Source organism: Taudactylus pleione, unplaced genomic scaffold, assembly GCF_031769625.1.
Source record: "Taudactylus pleione unplaced genomic scaffold, aTauple2 ptg000018l, whole genome shotgun sequence".
Taxonomy (NCBI): domain Eukaryota; kingdom Metazoa; phylum Chordata; class Amphibia; order Anura; family Myobatrachidae; genus Taudactylus; species Taudactylus pleione.
In genome coordinates this window covers 5,293,607-5,319,441 of record NW_028284420.1, presented here as the reverse complement: position 1 = coordinate 5,319,441, position 25,835 = coordinate 5,293,607, and the positions used below count along the sequence as shown (strand labels likewise).

At 45.2% G+C, this 25,835-nt stretch overlaps 1 protein-coding gene across 3 annotated transcripts in view; it reads right to left on the bottom strand.

The window, feature by feature from the left end:
• Positions 1-25,835, bottom strand: part of TLK2 (tousled like kinase 2) — a 178,325-nt gene that overhangs the window by 22,724 nt on the left and 129,766 nt on the right. For all 3 annotated transcript variants that reach the window (XM_088442441.1, XM_088442443.1, XM_088442442.1), the window contains 6 exons: positions 20,081-20,233; positions 18,707-18,773; positions 18,517-18,614; positions 13,855-13,936; positions 4,932-5,023; positions 26-115 (listed from right to left, as the gene is read on the bottom strand). In XM_088442441.1, coding sequence (XP_088298567.1) covers positions 26-115; positions 4,932-5,023; positions 13,855-13,936; positions 18,517-18,614; positions 18,707-18,773; positions 20,081-20,233 — 582 coding nt within the window. The remainder of the gene's footprint in view (positions 1-25; positions 116-4,931; positions 5,024-13,854; positions 13,937-18,516; positions 18,615-18,706; positions 18,774-20,080; positions 20,234-25,835) is intronic.

Here is a 25,835-nt window from a genome sequence, read left to right as displayed (position 1 = left end):
ATTGCAGGTGAGATTGACAACTTACGAGTCTGTGTCAAGAGAGAAATAGTCATAAAGTTTGACTATTCTAGGGTGATCCAGCTCCTTGTGTATACGGTATTCCCTGCAGGCATGTCTATTGAGAAACATAAATCGTAGGCAGTTAGTCAACAGCTTTGTAGCAAAGAAATGCTATGACAAATACAATTTCTGCTAAATATTAGGAAATTACAAAGAAAATAAAATTCTAAACAAACTTGCTCAGCAAAAATAATCAGGCAGCAAGGTACTGGATATTTAGGTGGATCTAATGTCACAAACTGCCAAAAATTACGTATGCAATTAGAAAGCAGATTTATAATCGTGATGTCTCCGGAGTTACAATTGGAAAATATCAAAACAAAAAGTTAGTTTTTTTTATTTTAGTTACACTACCCCCTACTAAACTTTAGCCCAGTGGTTCCCAAACTGGGTGCCGTGGCACCGTGGGGTGCCTCAAGACACTTGCAGGGGTGCCTCAGTTTGGTGGTCCAACACCAAATAAAATGACTTTTAGTCAGTGTGATTGGTAGCCATTATCACTGGTTTTGCCTGTCAAAATATTTGTGGACAAAAAGAAGCGCAGCCCTGTCACCCACCACATAACTGAACCTGAAGGTGACACATAAGCACAATTTACTTCATTTAATTTGGCGATAGCAAATGGTGATACTCTAGGGCGCTGTGATTCAAAAAAGTCTGGGAACCACTGCTTTAGCCAGTATATTTTGCAAAAAAAAAAAAAGTGCCTTTAAAAGATAGCTACTGAGCATAAAATATACTGTTAAGAACAAAAGTGCTTCTAAAATACAGAGTAGGTCTCCTAATTGTATAATTATTACTGTAGGACCCTAAATGATAAATATTAACTTAAAAGCTTTTTTTTGTAGTAAAGTTAATTCTTACTGTATTTTTCTACTTGTGGTACAGTATATACCATTCTTTTTGTGTTAGGATTTTGTAAATAAGGAGAGTTATGGTAGACTTACCTTTGTTAACTCTTTCTTCAAAGTCCATAGGGACATATTGTACGCTTTCAAGGTGTACTGACACAACAGGATTTGAATACTTAATTTGTTTTTAAATCTTAATTGGGATCTCCTAATATATTAGGCGAGTGGATAGTTCTATTTCTTCTTCAGGGTCCATAGGGCTACAGGGGGGACAATGGGGTATAGGTGGAGGTTAGTACGACTGGACACCAACAGTTAAAGCTTTTCTGTCCCAGGATGCTCTAGTACTTCCCCCCTATAACCCGCCCACAGCGTATGGCAATTCAGTTTTGTCAACAAGCCCAAGGCAGGAGCAAGATAGGAGGGAAGGAAGACTGTGATTCTTAAGTGTACCACTCTCACACAATAGAGAAGGAAACCGGTGACCAAGAGAAGAGACCCACAGAAGCCAGTTGCGTCAGGGCGGGCGCCCTGTAGACCCTATGGACTTTGAAGAAAGCGTTAACAAAAAGGTGTCTACCATAACTCTCATTTTCTTCTTCAGAGTCTATAGGGCTCCACAGTGGAGACAATGGGGATGCCCCAAAGCAGTTGTTCACGGGCAGGGACGATCCTGATCTGAGAGGAGAATCGACGCCCAAAGGAAGAATCCAGAGAGGCAAAGGTATCAAAAGCCATAGAACCTAAGAAAGGTGTGGACAGAAGACCACGTGGCCACCCTGCATAGTTGTTCGGCAGACACGCGACAGCTGGCTGTCCACGAGGGACCCACAGAGCGAGTAGAATCAGCAGATACTGTAGCCGGCACAGGAAAGCCAGAGTCTGTTAGCTGGCCATCCCTTCTTGTGGAATCCACATAGGACGAAGAGGGAGTCCGATTTCCTGATGGAAGTAGTACGGTCCACATAGATCTTCAGAGCACGGACCACATCCAAAGAGGCCTCAACTGCCGAGAGGTCTGGTGATTGAAAGGCCTGAACCACAATTTCCTCATTGAGAAACCACCTTAGACCACGGAGCAAGAAAACTATTTGGACCTTAGGAGAGATGTCTCAAGATCCACACCGTCAAAGACAGACGGGCCAGGTCCGGATGTAGACATGGACCCTGAGACAACAGGTCCGGCCGTTAAGGAAGGTGGAGAGGAGAGTCTATTGAGAGGCTTTGAAGATCGGAGTACCAATAGCGTCTGGGCCAAGCCAGTGCTACTAACAGAACCGTGCCCCCTTCCTGCTTGAATTTCCGAAGGACCCGAGGAAGAAGTTAGACTGGTGGGGAAGAGGTACGCCAAATGGAAGGTCCACTTCACTTGACAAGGTGTCCACGAAGGCTGCTTCGGAGTCCCTTGTCCTGGACCCGTACACTGGAAGCTTGTGGTTGTGTTGTGAGATCATGAGGTCCACGTCCGGTAGACCCCATTTGTCCACCAGGAGCTGAAAAACCTCTGGGTGTAGAGACCACTCCCCGGCGAGCACGTTGTGACGGCTGAGGAAATCAGCTTCCCAACCATAGCCGCTCAACCGCGAGTGCCTCCCTTGCGATTGTCGGACTGTACTTGTACTGGCCTGCCCTGAAGAATGTTCTGAGCCAGAGTGAGGGCTATGTAGATGGCTCTGAGTTTCAGGACGTTGACTGGTAGGACCCCCTCGGTGGGAGTCCAACGATCCTGGAAGGAGTGCTGGCCGGTCACTGCGCCCCACCTGCAGAGGCCTGCGTCCGTGGTGAGGAGCCATCAATCCAGGATCCAGTAGGGGTGAGCCTTGTTTAGGTGGGACGTCTAACCACCAGGAGAGGTATAGACTAACCTCCTGAGAGAGAACCATCGTCTGGGATCTGATCAGATGGGGAAGCCCGTTCCACCTGGAGAGGATTAGGTGTTGTAGGTGCCTGGAGTGGAACTGAACGAACTCCACCATGTCGAAGGTGGATACACCATGGACCCCAAGTCTGCATTGTTGAGTGAATGGACACTTGGTGACTGTGGAGTAACCTGCGCACTCGTTGCTGCAGTGCAGAGATTTTGTCTGCTGTCAGGAAGCTTTTCTGAATTTGAGAATCCAGAAGGGCTCCCAGATGTACCATTCTTTGAGAAAGGGTCAGGGAAGACTTTTTCCAGTTGATCAACCAGCCGTGATTTTGTAGAAAGGCCATGTAGGAAAGCGCCCTGCATGTCCAGAGACACAATAAAGTCCCCAGGTTCCATAGCTAGGACAATAGAGTGGAGGGTTTCTATACGAAACCTGAGCACTTTTAAACTTGTACAGAGACTTGAGATTGAGGATAGGCCGATGAAACCCAGTGGGCTTCTGAACCTCCCATCTGCTCCACGGGAGGTTTCTGTCCTCCCTGAGCTCGCCTTAGAGTAATAACCGGTCCCTCGCTGTGACAACAGCACCAGAATTATCACCCCAAGTGCAGCAAGGACTGAATAGCCATCTGGAGGAGCAGGGCTTTGCTCGGGTCTGATGGAGGGCCTGTGTAAAAGAACGGCTGGGGGGGGCAGTCTCAGGAATGAGAAGGCATACCCGCGAACTGAAGTAGTCGGCCTCCCACCTTGGCAACCCCAAGGGGGAGGCCTGCCCCATCAGGCTGAAGGCTTGTTCTCGGATTTGGCAGCTGGACGTCTAGTAGCCCAGACCTGCTTTGTCCTGGGCTTGGAGGCCTTTGTGGAAGCAGACAGCCGTGGAAAGGACTGACCTTTAGCTTTTCCATGGGAATGAAAGGACCTAAAGGATGACATCCGAGGTCTTGTTGTAGATGCTGAGGGCAGGAAAGCAGTCTTAGAAGCTGCCAAGGTAGCCACAATCTTATCCAACTCTGGGCCAAACAGGACTTCCCCAGTGTAAGGCAGTGATTCCAAGGCCTTCTTAGAGTCCGTGTCGGCCTTTCATGAACATAGCCAAATGATACGGCGGGCTACCACCGAAGTAGCAGATGCCTTGGAAGCTAGGAGACCAGTATCCAAAGCCGCATCTCCTAAATATGTGGCTGCATCCCTGATGTTGCGAGATGTAAGACAGCTATTCCTGAGAGGCATCAGAGGCAAATGAGTATTCTAGCGCATCTGCCCAGCTCTCAATGGCTTTGGCCACCTAGGCAGTAGCCATGGCTGCAGTGGCGTAAGTTCATACCAGGTGATCCAGAGGCAAGTTATAATTTGGTCCAGAGGTAAGACTGTGTAGACAGTACAAAGCCTGGGGCTGCGGCGCCGCGGAGGGGTGACGGAGCAGCTATACTGGCGTCCTGAGGACTGCCTGCTCTTCAGTTAAACCAAATAAAAGAAAACAAACTAAAGCTTGGGCTGCTTGAAAGCAGCCCCACTGTGTAAACGGTGATCCAGCTCCTGCCGGACACCCACGACAAACTGAATTGCCTCAGGCTGTGGGCGGGGTATAGGGGGGAAGTATCAGAGCATCCTGGAACAGAAAAGCTTTAACTGTTGGTATCCAGTACTCCTAACCACCACCTATACCCCATCCCTGTGGAGCCCTATGGACCCTGAAAAATAGAACTATCACTTGCCTAATATATTAGGAGATCCCAATTAAGATTTAATAGCGAATCAAGTTTTCAAATCCTGTTGTCACAGTACACCTTGAAAGAGTACAATACACCTGCACTCACCCCTCCTTCATTTATGTATACTGAACCAAGTAAAATTTGTTTTAAATTTAAATTTAATTATTGAAGAGGATTCTGTTCTATGCAACAGAATATTAAGCTATGCACTACTCTACACTATTACTGCACACCTCATCTGTCCATTCGAAAGAAACCGATTAAGCTGACAAATAACTGTGCACCATTCTATCCTCTACCTTCAACATTTATATAATGGGGTCATTCAATCAGGCACGACTAAGTTGCACCCAGCAAGTAAGTGGTGCTATATGCTGCACTTATGATACCGCCGAATTCGCATATTTTGGCCGCATATTTATATATTAAGGAAACACTTACTTATGGTAGTTTTCTTTCTTTTCATCCCTCCAGTTTTTATTTAACTGGTGGATTTTCACAGCTACATATCTTTGCTCCGTTAAATCAAACGCCTGCAGAAAAAAGTAGGGTACATGTATAAAATGAAATATTTACAGTTTAATTAGTTTAGGCTAACAGTCAACATCAAATCACGTAAAATCAAGAAATACAGTAATCATGGGCATGTAACAGTATACAATAAAGAAAAGACTCACACTGCATGTTTTTCAGAACTGGCTTATTGTAAAGTCTTCCCCTTGATTTACTGCCTAATAAAATGTTTCATTATATGTTACCAGGAACAGAATTTTTGCACTTCACTTTAAATCCTTCTCTCTGAATCCATTGGAGGGACAATGGAACCATGGGGTTAATAGAGGGCACAGACAGGAGTCTGAAATTTCTCTCGCTACGTATAACCCCTAGCCTGCCAGGTACCAGGCATCTATTCGCCCGCCAGTTAGTGCTGTTAATGCACAACACTCTCTCCCACAGGACACCGCGGACCGCTGGGGGGACGTGGGATATGGAAGGTGGGACAATGGGAGGCGTTGCGTCGCAGCCCCGCTGAGGTTAGCATGCGATCAGCGGGGAGTCTGGGCTCCTCCATTAGGTCAGGGTGCATTTTAGTATTTCTAAATTGCGCTGGACACGGTGTGGCGCCAGATGAAACAGCCTAGTGGGAATGCAGTAGCATGCCACACCACAGTACCTCCAATACATGGTATGCCACACCACAGTGCCCCTAATACATAGTATGCCATAACAGTTCCCCAATACATAGTATGCCACACCAAAGGTGATACAATACGTAGTATGGCTAAGAGATCTTCCTGACAAACCAGCCCAGGAATACAATTGACATAATGTATGTATGTTTGGGTAGAGAGCTGACCTAAAATCTCAGTTTATCTGTGAATATGAAAATTCATATAGGTCTTCATGTACACCTTGCAACTGATCTTTGGATCCTACTTTTTCCCTGAACATATAAATTAGCTAAATAATTCAGCCAATAATAATCATTTGTTTTTTGGTTGCTAGAGAAAGCATTAATGTAGTAAATGTAAAAATGGACCTTAAAAATAGTGTGCACTTTATAATTATACTAATGCATCCTAAAATTTAGATCCCTGTCTGAGAACTCTTAGGAAAATGTCTGAGGTTGCCGTTTATATCAATGTGTCTTAACGTAGAAGAGGATTTATGTTCTTAACATAAAACATTTACTTTAAGTCCATTTGATGACACTGGTAAAACATTAGGGTACAAACATGAAATCTGGTGAAAGCATGAATAGACGACTAGGTGGTGGCTCCTCAAAGCTCAGCCAAAGCTCTGTGCTACACCGCCCAGGAGGCAATCACCAATCTAGTAGAATATGCCCCGAGATTTTCAGGAACCGAATGTCTAGCCCCAACTGTAATCCTGATTTATGGTGGAAGTAATACAAAACTGGTATTGTACTTCTAGGAAGAAAGACAACTTATTTGCTGAGAGTCAAGCTGGGTATCCACTATACAATTTTCTGTCAGATATCTGTCCAATCTGGCTGGCTGGAATGAAAACCTGGTAATGTATGGGAGCAAATGACAGTCGTCCATTTGCTCACAAACACTGGAAAATAGACAAAAATGGTAGTTCAGACAAATTTGTTAAAACACACGAATTTAACCAATTTGAACAATTGGTTTTTTTGTCCTTTTTCCAGTGTTTAAGACCATATGATCGACTGTCATTTGCTCCCATACATTACCAGGTTTTCATTCCAACCAGCCAGATTGGACAGATATCTGACAGAAAATTTAATAGTGGATGCCCAGCTTCAGAAAGAACAAAGAAATCAATTGTCCTGCAGATATCACTTGTCATCTAAACATAAGGATGCAAAGAACTAATCACATCCAAGTGACAAATTAAGCCCTCTTCATCTGTAGAACTGTGACAGTCAAAAGCCAGATTAATGTGAAACTGGATTACTACTTTTGGCTGAAAATAAGGACTGGTCTGAAGAACAGCATGATCCTCATCAGAAATTGGAAAAGGAGAACTGCAAGACAGATTGCCCAGATCTAAAACTCTTCCAACTGAAGAAATAGCCAAAAGAAAAACAGTAACTTTAACTCCTCCGAATTTAAAGTCTCAAAAGGGAGGATTCAGTAAAGTAGGCACCAGAATAAGATCCTACAGAGTGTGTAGTATGCACAATTGGAGGCTGTACATGCAGAGCGCCTATAAAAAAACTGTTTGGACTTCCAGTAACAGGGACAGTTTTCTGTGAAAGACAGCTGAAACTTTAAAACCTGAACCATCAGGGAACCAAGTTTGTCAGGCCCTCTCTGCCGATCTTAAACCATATTGTGGAGTTACAGTCCAAACTTGACCCGGCACCTAGTCCACCCTGGAGTCTGCAATCTCAGGATGCTTCGGTCCTTCCCCCTATACCCCGCCCACAGCCTGAGGGCACTTCAGTTTTGTTAACAAAACCAAGGCAAGAGCAGGATAGGAGAGAAGGAAGACTGGTACACTGAGGAATCACACTCTCACGCAGAGAAGGAAACAAGTGACCAAGAGAAGAAGTCCATAGAAGCCAGGTGCCCTGTGGACTTCTAAGAAAGAGAATTAACGAAGGTAAGTTTTACCATAAATCTCCTTTTTTTCTTCAGGGTCCATAGGGCTTCACTGGGAAACATTGGGGATGTCCCAAAGCAGATGTTCAAGGGCGGGAATGCTCCTGAGCTGATAGGAGAACCCGATGCCCAACGGAAGCATCCTGAGGAGGCAAATGTATCAAAGGCATAAAACCTAAGAAAGGTGTTGACAGAAGACCAGGTGGTCGCCTTGCATAGCTGTTTAGCTGAGGCGCCACGCTGCATACGAGGGACCCACAGAGCAAGTAGAATGAGCAGAGACTGTAGTCGGCACAGGAAGGCCAATCTGCGTGAAAGCCTGCGAGATAGTCATGCGAATCCATCTGGCCAGAGTCTGTTTGTTAGCTGGCCATCCCCTTCTTGCGGAATCCATATAGGACAAAGAGGGAGTCCGATTTCCTGATGAAGTAGTACGGTCCACATAGATCTTTAGAGCACGGACCACATCCAAAGAGGCCTCACCTGCCGAGAGGTCTGGTGAATTAAAGGCCAGAACCACAGTTTCCTCATTCAGGTGGAAGCAAGAAACCACCTTGGGAAGGAAGCCTGGGAGTGTTCGAAGAAGAACTGCCCTGTCCTGATGAAATATCAAAAAAGGGGGAGCGACAAGAAAGCGCGCCTAAATCCAATACCCTACAGGCAGATCCTATAGCCAGAAAAAACCATAACTCTCCTTTTCTTCTTCAGGGTCCATAGGGCTCCACAGGGGAGACAATGGGGATGTCCCAAAGCAGTTGTTCAAGGGCGGGAACGCTCCTGAGCTGAGAGAAGAACCCTACGTCCGAAGGAAGTATCCTGAGAGGCAAATGTATCAGGCTGGAACCACAATTTCCTGATTTAGGTGGAAACGAGAAACCACCTTGGGAAGGAGTCCGGGCGAGTTCTAAGAATTGCCCTGTCCTGATACAAAGATTAAAAAGGGGGAGCGACATGAAAGCGCCCCTAAATCAGATACCCTACGGGCAGATGCTATAGCCAGAAGAAACAGTCTTCGCAGTTAGCCATTTGACATCCACCGATTCCAGGAAGTTCGAATGGAGGTTCCTGAAGTGCTTGGAGCAGCACTGACAAATCCCATGGAGTCACAGGAGGGACAAAGGGAGGTTGTATCCGTAGAACACCTTGCGTGAAGGTGTGAACATCTGGTACATAAGCAATTCTGCGCTGAAACCAGATAGACAAAGCAAAAACCTGCACTTTGAGATGCTAGGTGGAGGCCTAGGTCCAGTCCAGCCTGAAGGCAGGCAAGAATGAGAAACTTTAAAGACTCGAGGGTCATAGTTTCGTGGAGCACACCATTGGAAATCCGTATTCCATATTCTGTGGTAAATCCTGGTTGAGGCCGGTTTATGTGCTCTGAGCATGATCTGGACCACAGAGCCGGAGAAACCCTTAGCCGTTAGGATGGATATCTCAAGGGCCAAGCCGTTAAAGACAGACGGGCTAATCAGACGCCTCTTCTACCTAACTTTGAAAGCCATTCACTTCCACCAAGGGAAGAACCGCCTGGCACCCGTCTTCCGAGGACACTCGGATAGACTTGAGGTATATTGGCTACAAGTAAGTCTTGGACTGCTTATGGATTCCGGAGCCTCGGGATCAGATGGAGGACATGTGAGTTTTTGATTGCAAGTACATCTTCGTATCCACGAGACTAATTGTTATAATTGCCAGAGCTCCGGGATTATATGGAGACAGTGTGAGTCCTCTTAGCCACAGTATTTGCCACTACTTGCTGTCAACGGAGCAAAGAATTTTTACCCATTACCGCAGTTTAAATAATTAATATCTCTGTATTTAAACACTGAACCATAACTCCTTAAAACACTGCTCTCGGTGGTGATACGATACCTTTAAATAATTAATGCTTCATGTGCCTTCGGAGATTGGAACAAGGGATATCCCTGTTTTAGCAGACTGCTACATTGTACCTTCTGGATCCCCTCTGTTTTATTTTCAATATAATTTTTGGACTCTTGTTTCCTGTCTTTTTTAATATGCACCTGTTAATTTTGTTCTTCAAATGTATTATTACTGTGACTAACCCTTATTAATATTAACATTTATTTTTCAGATACTATTTTAGTATCTGTCTCATGCTTTAGAAATTATCTTTATTAAATTTGATATACAAGCTACACTCTTTATGTGTTAATTTCCTATTGCGCAGGTCTTGTATATGGTTTTTTTGTTTGTAAATTCATGTAGAACTCTCCACAACTGGTTCTTTTAGACCTGCAGCAAACAGGAATATTCATATTGTGTATTATTATTTTTCTATAGTGATTTAGAAGCGCCTTGTTTAGTTGTGTTCATGCTGAATGAGAATATTATGTGTGAGGGACCAATGATCCAAAGTTTGTCTACTGATGGAGCCTTGATGAGTAGATCATCTAGATAAGGGACAATGGTCACTCTCAGGGACTGGAGATGAGCAATTGTCACCGCAATCACCTTGGTAAAGACCCTAGATGCCGGCGACAGTCCAAATGGCAGAGCCCGAAATTGAAAATGGCGAAGGAACGCTTGATGCGGCTCCCAGATGGGAACGTGCAAGTAAGCATCCTTGATGTCCTAGGACACCAGGAATTCCACCGCCTCCAGACCTGCAATGATCGAGTGTAGGGATTCCACATGTGGAACTTTAGATAAAGATTTAAAGATTTTAGATTCAAAATAGGCCGGACTGAACCACCTGGCTTTGGAACCACAAACAGATTTGAGTAGAATCCCTGAGTGTGGTGATGCACTGGAATGCGCTGATAAAAAAAACTGGGGGAGGAGAAATTAACTATCTTGTATCCGTGTGATACAAGGTTGCAAACCCAAACATCAGTAAACTGAAAAAGGCGAGCACCCACTGTGGGAGCCCCCAGGTGGGACAGAAGCATGTCATGCAATAGGTTTGTTGGCTGGTTTAAGGTCCGACTCCTGGATATGCTCTGCTAGGGGGATTAGGTCAGCTCATGGAGTATTAGACTGCAGACCCTCAACCAACTGTTCTGTCCAATTTTCAACAGCCTTGTTTACCCAATAGCCGACGGTCTGAGAAAAACTCCTGCTACCGTGTACATGTATTTGAGGGTAGTCTCCAACTTCCGCTCCGAACCCGCTTTTAACATCGTGGCCCCTGGAACAGGCAACGTCATCTTATTTGACAGTCGAGAGACCGACTGATCCACTGGCGGAGGAGTCTACCATTTGGCTCCATTGGCTGTGGAAAAAATGGAAAGAAAACACTTGGTCATGTGGACCTTTTTATCCGGATGTTTCCAAGCCACAGACATCTGCTCATCCAGCTGGAGAGAAGTGGGGAAAGTAACAGCTAGTCTCTGTTTGCTACAGAATGAGGTATCATGAAAAACTCTTCAGGCTCTGAATCCGAAATCTGAAGAACTTGACGGACTGCCAGGATGAGGGCTTCAATACCCTGTGAACCTGCACCTGCAAGAAGTCTTCTACTTCCGAATCCTCCAATAACTCACCTTCCTCTTCGTGTGAGGAGTGATCCGCGTCACAGTCATCCTCAGACTCAGAGGTCTCTGAATGTCTAAAAGACGCCCTGATTGTACTTACTCATCAACAGATTGGGCTAACCCCTGAGCCCAAGCCGGCTCAGCTGTTTGTAGAAAAGAGAGCCAGAACTGGATCCTTTCCCTGCCGCGGGCACCCGTTCCCTACAGGAAGCTGCAAATTCAGTAGTCAGCTCCTGACATTACACCTGCTAAGGTGACTAACCATAATGGAGTATCAGACTGAACCTGTTGAACTCCAACAAGGTCTGAAGCTAGAGACTCACAGGATTCACAGAGCGCCCCAGATGGGCCTGTGAAAATTTCTTTTTTCATCTAGAACTAGCAAACACCTTCTAAAAGCCCTCTTTGCAGAGGCAGATTCTTTTCCTACCATGGTGCAGTTGGGAAATTAGTTACTCAACAGACGGGTTTGGAGGGACAGATATCACATTCAGTATATATACACAGCACACAAAGAAGGTGCTATTCACCGAGAAGTGCTATGTAGAACCAGACTACACTAGCACACAGGGGAGGGAGGGGAGAGGGAGAGAATCCCACAGCAGTGCGGCACTCAGGCTCCGTATAAAAACGTTGATACTTTCACCGTGTTTGAGTTCTTATACGGAGCCTGAGTGCCTCACTGCTGTGGGAAACTGTGAGTACTGGAAATGTGTGGTGGCACCTGGCCAAGGTAATATATACTTACGGAGAGTGACGGATTACTGGACATATATATATATATATATATATAAATATATAAATATATATAAAATATGTAAGGTCCGGCTCTCGAGGTAAGCAGCAATGTGGCCGGGTGCCAGCACAATTACTCATATACACTCCTAGTGGTGCAAAGCACTCCAGGCACTTTAAAGAATCACAATGCCGGCATCTCAGATAAAGCAACGTTTTGCAGCGCCATGCCATTCCATCTGGTTTGCGCTTACTTGGACCATCACTTGTTTTTCAACAAGACAACGACCTCAAACACACCTCCAGGCTATGTAAGGGCTACTTGATCAAGAAGGAAAGTGAGTGCTGCGTCAGATGACCTGGCCTCCACAATCACCCGACCTAAACCCAATTGAGCTGGTTTGGGATGAGTTGGACCACAGAGTGAAGGAAAAGCAGCCAACAAGTGCTCAGCACCTCTGGGAACTCCTTCAAGACTGTTGGAAAACCATTCCAGGAGACTACCTCATGAAGCTGATTGAGATAATGCCAAGAGTGTGCAAAGCTGTCATCCAAGCAAAAGGGGGCTACTTTGAGAAATCTAAAATATAAAACATATTTTGATTTGTTTAACACTTTTTTTGTTTACAACATAATTCCATGTGTGTTCTTTCATAGTTTTGATGTCTTCAGTATTAATCTACTATGTTGAAAATAATTTAAAAAACAAAAACCATTGAATGAGAAGGTGTCCAAACTTTTGACTGGTACTGTGTAGTCAGGGAAGGGAGGGGCAGCATACTCACCACTGCCAGCCACTGGGTACACAGTGGGCACATGGGGACCCAAACACAAGACACAGTGAGCTGCGGTGGGTCCCCCCCCAAAGTAGTGACTGAAAAGGCCAGGGACCTGGACACTGAGAGCCGTGGCAGGTCCCACCAGTGGCTCCCATGTCGCAGACAGACTGCGGCAGCATGCAGTCTGCCTGCATCCTCACGTTCTTGTAATAAGAATAGATAAAATAAATAATATAATAGCTGTAGAAGACAGCCCAAACTGCTCCGGCTCCACTAGGATACATTACTAAAACTGGAGCTGATGGGGCATAGAGGGGGAGGAGCCAGTCAAACTTCTAAATATTTAACATGCCAGGAACCACTCTACCACCATCTATACCAGTGATTCCCAACCTCGGTCCTCAAGGCACACCAACAGTCATGGTTTTAGTTATATCCATGCTTAAGCATAGATGGTTAAATCAAAATAACTGAGGTACTAATTAACCCAACATCAGGCACACCTCGGGGACTCCCAGGTTCGGGCGCAATGTGCCTGACAGGCGCCCGTTATAAAATCGTCATTAGCGCCTAATTAACTCAATTCTAACGCTCTTAAAGTGATCAGTGACCTTCATTAGGATGTACAAAGAAAGAATATATGGAAATCTGATTCACAAAACCACATTTATTAACCTTACAGCAAGTAAAACAAAAAATACTAAATTTTAAGAGGCGCAATGTGCCTTAGAGGCCACCCTGGACAAACCTACAAAATTGTGAGAAAATAAAAAGAAATACGTACCTTCAAAAGTCGGACGAGTTTGGGCGCAATGAGCCTGAGAGGGCAGGAAGGTCACTACTGCACTCCACACAGACGGCGTGAAAACTGACTAGGGGGTTTCAAACAGCACCTAGAGATAGGAAGGTACTAGGAGGGGCAGGCCCCTGCGCCCCCTTGCGGCGGAGAGGTGAGCGAGAACAGCTTTGTGGCGCCTGTCAGGCCAGCCGCGCCTGACGCAGGGTTAAGTCACCTGTGCTCAAGTATGGCTATCCTTGAGGAAAGTGATTGGAAACCCCTGGTCTATACCCAGTGTCTTAAGCTCCAGTGTCCCCTAGTGGATGAAGGAGAAAACTTTTATTTTCTTTAAGCTAAATAGCTTTATCATGGGGAGCCATTTTCAAATTACAATACATGCACAGTAAAAGCACTTGCATAAGTCATACAAAAGTCAGAACCAGCAGAGCTCAGGTTAGATCTATGCTTTATGACCAGGCTTACCTTATACACTTCACTGAAGCCTCCTCTACCCAAAAGGTGAAGCAATAGATATCGGTCATTTAGCGTCGGATGGTCTTTAAATCTGTAACACATTAACAGGAAATTTACTATAACAAAAAAACAGAACACCATTTGAGCTTTACATTACACTTGTTGATTCAAAAGACCCTCTTCACTGCTAATAAACTAATTCATCAGAAATCAATATTATGGGGGGTATTCAATTAGGCTGCGAAAAGTCGGAATCGGCGATAATTTATCGCCGATGACGTCATTTTCTCCTATTTAAATTACCCCCGTATTCAGTTTCAAAGACTTTTCGCAGGTTCGAAAGTCTGAAAACAAACGGGGACGACTTTTCACGTTTTTTTACATGGCGAAAAAAAGTGCAGAATTGGTGTTTAGGGGTGCAGGCTTAAAAAAAAATAACCTGCACCCCTGGGAATGTCATTTAAAAATAAACAGTTAAAAAAAAATATAGGGACACCCCGAAAAAATTAATTAAATTTGGGGTAAAAAAAAAAAAAAAAAAGGGGAAACAGTGTTTAAAAATAGGGGAATACATTCAGGGTTGTTCTGTAAGTATGCGGCAGGTATTTTCTAGAATAGGCTATTAGCGGCAGGTGCATTTTTGCCTAATTTTTAAAAAATTACTTTAGGGACTTAAAAATATGCTAGTACCCATTTTCATGTACCCCAAATTTGATGGGACCACTTAAAAACACGAAAAAAATAACCTAAGTGCTCTTCTGCATCACTTCTTCAATGTCAGGAAAAAAACTCCTGCCGCGGCTATTTAAAAACCCGACATTCTTCTGCAGGCAAAAATGGGGGTACCCATAGTGATCCCCCATGTATAAACATCTATAGGGGGGTCCCAGGCACATTTCCTGAAAAATCCCATTTTTTTCGTAGATCCCAATTCGCCAGGTCCCGTTTTCGCTCATTTCAAATTTAATATGGGGATAAAGCGAGCACGTGCCTGATACTTTATCCCCAGAAAAGCTCCGATGCGGAGCGAGAAGTCCAGCATGGACTTTTCGTTCCCTAATTGAATACGGGTCAATGTGATGAAACTTCTCTTTCTTCTGAATACACTCACAAACAAATATGTCGGACAGCACAGATGGTGTAATGGTTAGCATTACTGCTACACAGCACTGAGGTCGGGGGTTTGATTCCCACTACGACCCTAACTGTGTGGAGTTTCTATATTCTCCCTGTGCTTGTGTGGGTTTCCTCCCACACTCTAAAAACATACTGGTAGGTTACTTGGCTCCCAACAAAAATTAAACCTAGTGTGCAAGTATGTGCGTGTACGTGTGGTAGGGAATATAGATTGTAAAGCTCCACTGGAGCAGGGACTGATGTGAAAGGCCAAATATTCTCTGTAAAGCGCTGCTTAATATGTGTGCGCTATATAAATAACTGGTAATAAATAAATAATTATATATATCTTCTACTTTCCATTCTTAGGCCCGTATTCAATTGACGGTGAAAAGTCCCGGACTTTTCGAATGCCAGAGTTTTCACAGTCAACGCCAGTTCGGGCTACGGAAAAATATTGCGATATTCACCGCGATTCACCCTATTCAATTGCAAAGGACGCGAGAACGCGTCCCAGCGAAAGTGAAATCGGCGAAAAGTCCTGTCAGATTTGGGAAATCAGCCTGACACTCCCCAAAAAATGCACTGACATGGGGGATCACCTTGGATACCCCCGAATAGCCCCGCTGAAGGTATTTGGGGTACTTGAATGGTCTCAATAGATGCTATTTAGCATCTTTGCATAAGTGGTGAATAGCAGCATTTAGCTTTTTTTTTTTTATTTGCAAAAATAGGTAGTCCCAGCAAATTTGGGGTACATGAAAATGGGTGTAAGAATGGTTAAAAATCACGTTTTTTACGTGCGTTTTAAAAGCACGTAAAAAACGCACCTTCAGCAAGCACCTGCAATCAAAAAAACAGCTTGGGCATACTTGGGGGGACCCCATGGAGTCTATTTCGCTAGTTTTTAACTTTGTCCCCCAACTTTGTTTTTTGTCGCCCCCAAAACGAGAGTACTTTTTTGGGGTGACCTAATGTATATTTTAAACTTTATTTGATGCAGTTTACCTTTGGAGGGCTGTCCACTCCAAAACCCCACTTTTTTCCGTCTCCTTTCAGTGGTGAATCTTGTCCGCTAGTTAGAAGGCGCAGACTTTTCGCACCGCCGGAAAGTCTTTGCAATTGAATACGGGGAAAAGTTCTCGTCAGGCAAAATTACGTCACTGGCGAGAACTCTTCGCTGATCTCGGATTTTCGCCGGCAATTGAATACAGCCCTTAGTGGTGCTCGATGCGACCATTCACAAACACCCACTGGGCAGCTGTCGGAATATGATCTTCCAGCAGCCGCCATACTAAAGTGAGACCTCCCAATCCTCTGCACCCACCCATGGCTCCAGCCCCAATTCTTCCTGACGACTGCTGGCCATAGTGATCGGGCAGCCCCGCAGCACCCTCACCCAGTTCTGCAGCTGTGGCTCAGCCTCCAGTGTCCTGATTACTGTGGCCACAGTGATCAGACAGCCCAGTGTTACCATGGCAGTGATAGGCGATCCTCAGGAACGCCCACACATTGCTGCTGGTTTCTTTTGAAGGTCCCGCAAGAAGTAGTTTTACATGAGAGAGCAAATATACACGCCTGACACCCATATACTTTCCCCATTCCAGGCGGCCGATCCGCCTCTGTCCAGTCTCCTTGGAAAAACGTCCCCAAAATAGTTGAGTTTTATTTTTTCATCACATTATATAAAGAATAGTTATTTAAACTTGATTTTGCATTTTTGTTAAAAAAATTATATTGAAACAGGTTTAAATTGCTAATTTTGACAATTTGATAAGTTTTTAAAAATCAACAATTATGGTGACATTTTTGGGAAAAATATTAGCTAGTTAAATGGTTAAGCACTATCCTCTGGGCCTCTGTCAGTAGCACACACACAACAACAGCACAAACCTTCTTCCGCACGGGCTGTCAGAAAACTAGCCCTTCTGTTACTTCAGCTGAGGCAGGGAACCCCCTCTCTGCACTCACGTTTCTGAACGTTCAAAACCATCCCCTCTACACACGCTGCTGCACGGAGCTTTCCACATCCCAGACAGTCATAATGATGAGTTAACCCTTTGAAAACCTTGGTGGTCTCCAGAATGATTGCTTATGAATGCTTCAAGGGTGTATATTACTATATATATATATACACACACACACACACACACATATATACACATACTGTAGGCTCTGCTTGATTTTCTTTGAATCTATGCAAGACCTGGAGTGCCATCCCCTTGCTATATATATATGCCATAATATAAGAGAATCATTATATATATATATATATATATATATATATATACACACACACATACACAGTAGGCTCTGCTTGATATTCTTTGAATCTATGCAAGACCTGGAGTGCCATCCCCTTGCTCTATATATATATATATATATATATATATATATATATATATATATATATATCTATATCATACAAACTCGGCACTCACATGCTTTTCAAACTGCAACTCCTTTGAACATAGGGAATGTTGGTTCCAAAATATTGCAATAATTTGTTAAGCTGGCCACCGCTTCACGGTCATTCCCATCTAGCCAGTCCCTACACTGATTCTCAGATAAATGAACTTGATCTGCCATCTTGGCCTCAAGCTTGCATACATTTTAAACAGAAAACTGGGTCCTGCCTTAAAGAGACAGGACCACACCCAGGGCTATCAGTTAATAAGCACCTGGAAAAAGACAAAAGTTTGTCTTACATTTGAAAAACAGGGTGCCCTAGCAAGTGTGACCACAAAATTTAAATAAACGACAGGCTGGGTGTGGTCCTGTCTCTTTAAGGCAGGACCCAGTTTTCTGTTTAAAATATATGCGAGCTTGAGGCCAAGATGGCAGATCAAGTTCATTTATCTGAGAATCAGTGTAGGGACTGGCTAGATGGGAATGACCGTGAAGCGGTGGCCAGCTTAACAAATTATTGCAATATTTTGGAACCAACATTCCCTATGTTCAAAGGAGTTGCAGTTTGAAAAGCATGTGAGTGCCGAGTTTGTATGATATTTTTTATGTAGATGGTGTGGTCACATACCAAGGGCACCCCAGATGGTCGAGTGCCGTGGATTGAGCCTGTTATATATATATATATGTGTGTGTCACACACACACATACATTATATATATATATGCCGTAATATAAGAGAATTATATATATACACACACATATATATATATACACACACATATTTTTTTTCCGAGATTGGTGATTTGGAAACCCCCCTTTAATTATCCTGCGTTTGCTCCTGTGTCATGATGTGAATGGGGACAAAACCTTTAAAAAAAGGTTATCATTCCAAGCATCAGAGGTCCATAGAGAGGTTTCCCCTTCTACAAAATAGAACTCTACTGCCGATATAAGTTCTATGGGCACTGCTGTGTCTGTCAGATTTTTGTTTGTATTTGCAGATAGAAGCAGCAGATGAAGTGTAACTACCTTTTACAAATACATAAAAAAAAAAAAACCTCCACCAGTGAATTTCACAACAATTAGTAACTGGCAGTAAAGATGTCTGAATAATTATACAAGTTATGACAGCACATATGTACTTACTGTGAGTTATCTTCATTATGTATTCTTTTTAATTCCCTAATGTGCAAATTCCTTACTCTTTCGAGTCTTTCCAATTCTGCCTGTATCTCTGCTTCTTCCTGTAAAAGGGGGTAATAATGACACCATGTCAATTTCGATACCATCAAAAATAAGAGAATATTAATAATGCAAAGTAGTATTGGGTTCTTACTTTTTTAAGGTGACCTAATCGGAGTTTGAATATCTCCTCCTGTTCATGATACTCTGCTAGGGTTAGCCTATATAAGGAAGATAAATAGAGAAGACTTAGTAATTTTCATACCCCAGTAACTTCAGTCTCACCTGGAACATGTGATCTAATTTTATAGATCTATGGCCGTAGACGGGACCATTTCAGCACTTGCTGAACTTAGCCAGGGGTTTTCAAAGCAATGAATGGGGGCAATTAAATACAGTGTGATGATGAATAACCTCTGAATGGAGTTCTTGGAGGTATTAAGTCCGAATAGAGGATTTCTGCTCGCACCCTCCTGAGGTGCGAGCAGAAATCAGACTTAAGTGTTGGCAGAAATGGACGGCACGACGGTTACCGTGACTAAACACCCAGCTTAATGCGCAGTAACCGGCATTCTCTGACTTAAGTGGTTCTAGTCAGGCTTAACAGCGTGGTCAATTGAATAGCTCCAGGTACTCCTTCCCGAGGCTATTCAACATCGCGCTGAATGTGGGTACAAAGCTTAAGGTGAGGTTTGTAAATGTAATTTAAGTGTTTAAAAGAAGAAAATGTTTTAAAAGACTAAAAATGGTCCTTGGCAGTCTGAAAGGTCCTAGAGGTGTTTGGGCTGCCTTCCCAGCAAACAAGTCCAGAGAACAGTAGCTCCATGCAGGGTTTACACCAGAGAAATTATTATCCTGATGGTGCACTGCCCCCTGGAGGCCCTAAGGGGCAAAGCACCATAGTTGAGCTCCTATAGTGCCTTCTAGTAGCAGGAACATCTCTGCCCTGGGGTCCTGGTTACCATACTTTTGGAGAAGATTTTGGTGGGTGATCTCTCCAGAGAAGGGTTTCTGGAAGTTTGGGCAGATTATTTAAAAATTAGGGGGGAGATGTACTGAGCCTTGGAGAGTGTTAAAGTACCAATCAGCTCCTATCATTTTTCAAACAGTCCGTAACATGGCAGTTAAGATCTCTCTCCACGGCTTCGTACTTCTCCCCCTGAATCTTCCAGGCCAGACTTTTTGTACTCAAGAAGCTGTGCAAACACATTTCCTGCCACTGGTTAAAATTATGTACAGGTAAATTCACATGCAAGATAAGTATTTCAAAGTGTAGTGGTTAAAAGGAATGGGCAAATGGATTACCTCCTGCCAACATGTGTGCAAAGACCGTATATACGTGACAGAAACGATCCATGTAAAGTGCTGTAAACATCCACTACCTTTACGTTGGTGTTTGTGTAAGCTCTTTAGTACTGTAGTTTACAGGAAAATGTAGAGTGGTTTGAACACAGAAGGAATACTTGTACATGCCAAGGATTTTTATATAAACAATATAGTTTTACACAAACCATATATATGCCCTTACGTTTCATTCTCTGCGCCATTGGTCTTGTTTTTACGCTGTTTTTGCTCATTGTTAGCTGGTGGAGCCTGCCCCATAGCTGGAGGCTTCCGCTTGGCCAGTAACTTCCGTTGTCGTTCAATCTCTTCCCTTTGGGAATTTATTCGCTCCTGTTGCCTGAACAAAGAAAAACAAGAAAAAGTTAATTCTTCCTAAATGCTGTACAGTCAGCTGTGGGGATAATTAATAACTTCATATAAAACCTGGTTTTGACAACAAAAAAGTAAAATAGTTGTAATTGCATGTTTCAGATGTGGTTTTGTCTTCTCCCATGTCTATGTACTATTATTATATTATTGTATTACTGGAAATGGTTAGCAAATTAATTGAATCAATGTTTCTTCTTCTTTTCCATTATTGTATCTATATTATTTTATTGCTCAGTACTTTATATTTTATATTTTTGTGTACTGTAATGCCTCATCTAAAAGTGTATTAAAAAAAAAAAAAAAAAAGGGAGATATTTCTTCCTTCAGGTCACACTAGCACAGATATCTGCAGGAAAGGCAAATGGAGATATCCTACCAATCGCCATTCTTGCTAAGCAACCAGGGACCTTGTTAGTGCAGTTGGTAAATTACAGAACAAGTCAACCGATACCAGCCAACTTTCATTTGAATTTGCATAAGGGATTTTGTTTCTTTGCAGGTATGTCCTCATACACCCATCCTTTTTACGCCATATTGTGGAGACGCCTGATCCTCGTGCTGTACACTTTTCCCTCAATTTTAGGTCTTCTTTTGCATATAGTGTACTAGGTACTTAGGATTAGGTTGTTTGTCGCAATATACTTACTATAAAGTCACAGATAAAGCATAATGATGCATGGCGCAGGTAACTCGTATGAGACCTATCCTTGACCTGTTTACACTGACTCCTTACTTTCTCCTTAATATTGCATCTTACTTTGCTTATGGTGTACTAGGTACTTAGGATTAGCATTTTTGTAGCATAAGAATTGGTATCAAGTTGCAGACTAAGCATAAGAATGCATGGCATGTATCACTATTGGATTGGTCTTTTGCCTTTTCACCCTAAACTGTACTACTTTTTACTCAATTTTGCATTTTCCTCCATTGTGCTACTTTTTCTCCAATTTTGCCTCTTGGTTCGCTTATTTACTTGGTACTTAGTTTAGTGTTTTGGCGTGACTAAGTTGCAAAGTCTGTGGTGCACTAAACAGGGCTATTTGTAGAGATTTGTGGATAGGTGTATGTGGACATATATGTACATAAGGGGAACTGGGCAAATAAAACATAGTGGATATTGTTTAGTACCCTAACCCCCAACATATTTAGGTCGACAGATGAAGGTCGGCATGCTGTGTGTCAACTTTGACAGAATATGTACATCAGAAATGTTGACATTTCTTATGTCAGGGTTAGTGATAAAATTGGACTAAACACATTTGTGACATTTCAACATTACATTGGTGTCGACTTGATGAACATGTCAACATTAAAACCATGTTGACAAAATACACTGGCTGCGCAACAGAACATTCCTGAGTTTTGGGACAACAATTCTAGTTCATGTCTGCCAATTGGCCTTGCAGCAACTTCAAGAACGTTCACAAAGTTACTAGTGATATTAACAGCAGAATTAAGAAAGTTGGATCTCATTTTGTCCATATCAAGATGACATCCTGGTGTTGGAAAATCAGACAGTAAAAATATGAGATATGGTAAGAACTTACCTTTGTTATCTCTATTTCTACGAAGTCCATAGGGTTCCACAGGATACCTTGGGGTATAGGTGTGACGTCAGTCATCGGGCACCATAGAGTTAAGCTTTCAGCCTCCCAGGATGCACTAGGGTCCCCCTCTTATACCCTACCCCCGAGCCAAGGCATCTCAGTTTTGTACCAAGCCATAGGCCGGAGGAGGAGAAGGAAGAGAGAGAAAGAAGATCTGGATACACAAGAATCACATTCTCACCAGAGGGAGACGGAAAAACCGGTGACCAGAGCAAAGCCCATCTGCAGCACAGGTGCGACAGGGCGGGAGTCCTGTGGAACCCTATGGACTTCGTAGAAATAGAGATAACAAAGGTAAGTTCTTACCATATCTCATATTTTCTACTTCAGGGTCCATAGGGTATCCACAGGATACCTTGGGGATGTCCCAAAGCAGTATCCTTTAAGGGTGGGGACGCTCCTGTGCTGAAAGGAGAATCCGCCGCCCGAAGGAAGCATCCTGAGAGGCGAAGGTGTCAAACCTGTAATACCTCACGAAGGTATGGACAGAGGACCACGTAGCAGCCTTGCAGATCTGGACTGCAGAGGCACCACGTCGAGCTGCCCACGAAGGGGACACAGACCTAGTGGAATGAGCCTTCAGAGAAGGAGGAACCGGCAGACCTTCATGAAGATAAGCTTCAGAAATAGCCATACGGATCCAGACTGCCAAAGTTTGCTTTGAAGCAGGACAACCCTTTTTACGGAAGCCATAGAGGATAAACAAAGCGTCCGACTTCCTAAACGAAGAAGTGCGGTCAACATAAGTCTTTAAGGCCCGCACAACATCCAAAGTGGCCTCACTCACTGAAAGGCCAGGTGAGTTAAAGGCCGGAACAACTATTTCCTCGTTAACATGAAACTGGGAAACAACTTTGGGAAGAAATTCAGGACGAGTGCGGAGCACTGCCCTGTTCAGATGAAAAATCAAGAAAGGGGGTCTACAAGAAAGAGCCCCTAAATCAGAAACACGTCTGGCCGAAGCTATGGCCAGAAGGAAAACAGTCTTAGCTGTTAGCCATTTAAGATCCACTGAGCCCAGTGGTTCAAACGGCGGTCCCTGGAGAGCCCACCAGGAACACAGCCAAATCCCAAGGCGCCACAGGTGGAACAAAGGGTGGCTGAATGCGGAGAACACCTTGCATAAAGGTGCGCACATCCGGGATTGTAGCAATCCTACGGTGAAACTAGACAGACAGGGCCGAAACCTGTAAATTCAAAGAAGCAAGGCGAAGCCCATGATCTAGTCCCGCTTGTAGGAAGGCGAGTATCCGAGACAGACGAAACTCCCGCGGTGCATAATCTCTCGGTCGGCACCACTGGAAGAACGTATGCCACACGCGATGATATATCCTCGCGGAAGACGGTTTCCGAGCTCGTAACATGGTACGCACTACAGAGCTGGAAAACCCCCTGGACCTCAACATGGCTGTCTCAACAGCCACGCCGTCAAAGACAGCCGAGTCAGGTCCGGGTGAAGACAAGGACCCTGCGACAGAAGGTCCTTTCGTAGCGGCAACCGCAGAGGACTGTCCACGGACAGGCCCTGAAGGTCTGAGAACCAGTGCCGTCTAGGCCACGCGGGAGCCATCACCAGGAGCGTCCCTCCTTCCTGTTTGAATTTCCGGATTACAGGTGGAAGAAGGGAAACCGGAGGAAACAGGTAAGCGAACCGGAACGTCCACCGGACGGACATAGCATCCACCAGAGACGCCTTTTCGTCTCTTGTGCGAGACCCATACACCGGCAACTTGTTGTTGTGCCGGGACGCCATGAGGTCGATCTCTGGAAGACCACTTGTCCACCAGAAGTTGAAAAACGTCCGGGTGCAGGGACCATTCCCCTGGATGAACGTCCTGGCGACTGAGAAAGTCCGCCTCCCAATTTAGCACTCCCGGGATGAAGACAGCTGATATGGCCGGAAGATTGCGCTCCGCCCATACCAGGATCCGAGACACCTCTACGAGAGCCGCCCGACTTCGGGTTCCTCCTTGCCGGTTTATGTAGGCCACGGTGGTAGCGTTGTCCGACTGGACCTGCACTGGGCGACCCTGGAGAACCCCATGTGCCTGCTGGAGGGCATTGAAGACCGCTCGGAGTTCCAAGATATTTATTGGAAGCTCCGCTTCTGTCGGAGTCCACCTGCCCTGGAACAAGTGTGGACCCGAAACTGCTCCCCAACCCCGAAGACTGGCGTCCGTTGTCAACAGGACCCAATTTGGTACCCAGAAAGGACGTCCCTTGTTGAGATGGGTCGTCTGTAACCACCAGGCAAGGGACAGGCGAACCTCCGGGGTGAGCACTATCGTCTGGGATTTCAGAGACTGAGGCAGCCCGTTCCACTTGGACAGGATCAGATGCTGCAGAGGTCTGGAGTGAAACTGGGCATATTCCACCATGTCGAACACCGACACCATGGAGCCCAGTAACCGAGTGGAGAGACACCCGGCGGCTGTGCAGACAACTGCGCACCCTCGACTGTAAAGCAGAGATCTTTTCCCCCGTCACAAAGATCCTTTGCTGTCCCGAGTCCAATAAGGCTCCGAGGTGCAGAATCCGCCGAGACGGGATTAGAGTGGACTTCTGCCAGTTTATTAACCAGCCGTGCCGTTGCAGTAGCGCAATGGTCAGGTCCAAGTGGCGCAGAAGGAGCTCCGGAGATCCTGCCACTAATAAAAGGTCGTCCAAGTACGGCAACATGCGGACTCCCTGCAGCTGCAGAGAAGCCGCCATTACCGCCATCACCTTGGTGAATACACGCGGTGCTGTCGCCAGGCCAAAAGGCAACGCCCGAAACTGAAAGTGGTCGCTGCGGATTGCAAACCTGAGGAACTGTTGATGGAGCAAAAGAATAGGGACATGCAGGTAAGCGTCCTGTATGTCCAATGACACCATGTAGTCCCCAGGTTCCAGCGCCAGAATGATGGACCGTAGGGTCTCCATCCGAAACTTCGGCACCCGCAAAGACTTGTTGAGAGCTTTGAGGTTGAGAATCGGACGATATGACCCATTGGGTTTCTGCACCAAAAAGAGATTGGAATAGAAACCCTGGCCCCTCTGGGAGAATGGAACAGGCACTATAACTCCAGCCTGGAGCATAGTGTGCAACACCTTCCGCAGCTCTGCGGCCTTGTTCCGGTCTGATGGTAGACCCGTGGTGAAAAATCGAGCCGGGGGTCTGTGCCGGAAAGAGAGGGCATACCCGTGGGAGACCACCTCGAGAACCCAAGTGTCTGTCGTGGTGACCGACCAACACCGGGCGAACTGCAGCAGGCGGCCTCCCACTTTGGGATCCCCCAAAGGGAGGCCCGGACCGTCAGGCCGCAGGCTTGTCATCTGGCTTAGGGGCCGGATGTCTGGTACTCCAGGTCTGCTTCCGGGGCTTGGCCGATTTCTTGGGACCAGCCTGTCGGGGAAAAGACTGTGGTTTGGGCCTGCCCTGGGTCCAATAAGACCGTAAGGATGATGGTCCTGAACCAGAAGGGACAGCGGCCGACGGGAGACATGCCGATTTGGCTGCCGCCAGTGTGGCTACAATCTTGTCCAGATCTGGACCGAAGAGAACTTCTCCGTTAAAGGGCAACGCCTCCAAACCCTTTTTGGAAACAGCGTCCGCCTTCCAGGATCGCAACCACAAGGTGCAACGAGCAGCCACCGCTGCTGGAGAAATTCGAGACACCAGGGTACTAATGTCTAAGGCCGCCTCGTTGATATAAGTGGCCGAATCACGGAGATTACCAATCAACTCCGCCTGCTCAGCCGGAATCGAAGGACGCCTCCAACGAATCCGCCCAGCGCTCCATAGCTCTGGCAACCCAGTAAATGGCCATAGCCGGCCGCGCTACCCCCCCCACAAGGGAATAAGCGGACTTCAGGCAGATCTCCACCTTGCGGTCCGTAGCATCCTTAAGGGAGGACATGGATGGCATTGGTAATGTGGCACTACGGACAAGACGTGTCACATGAGAATCCACCTGTGGAGGG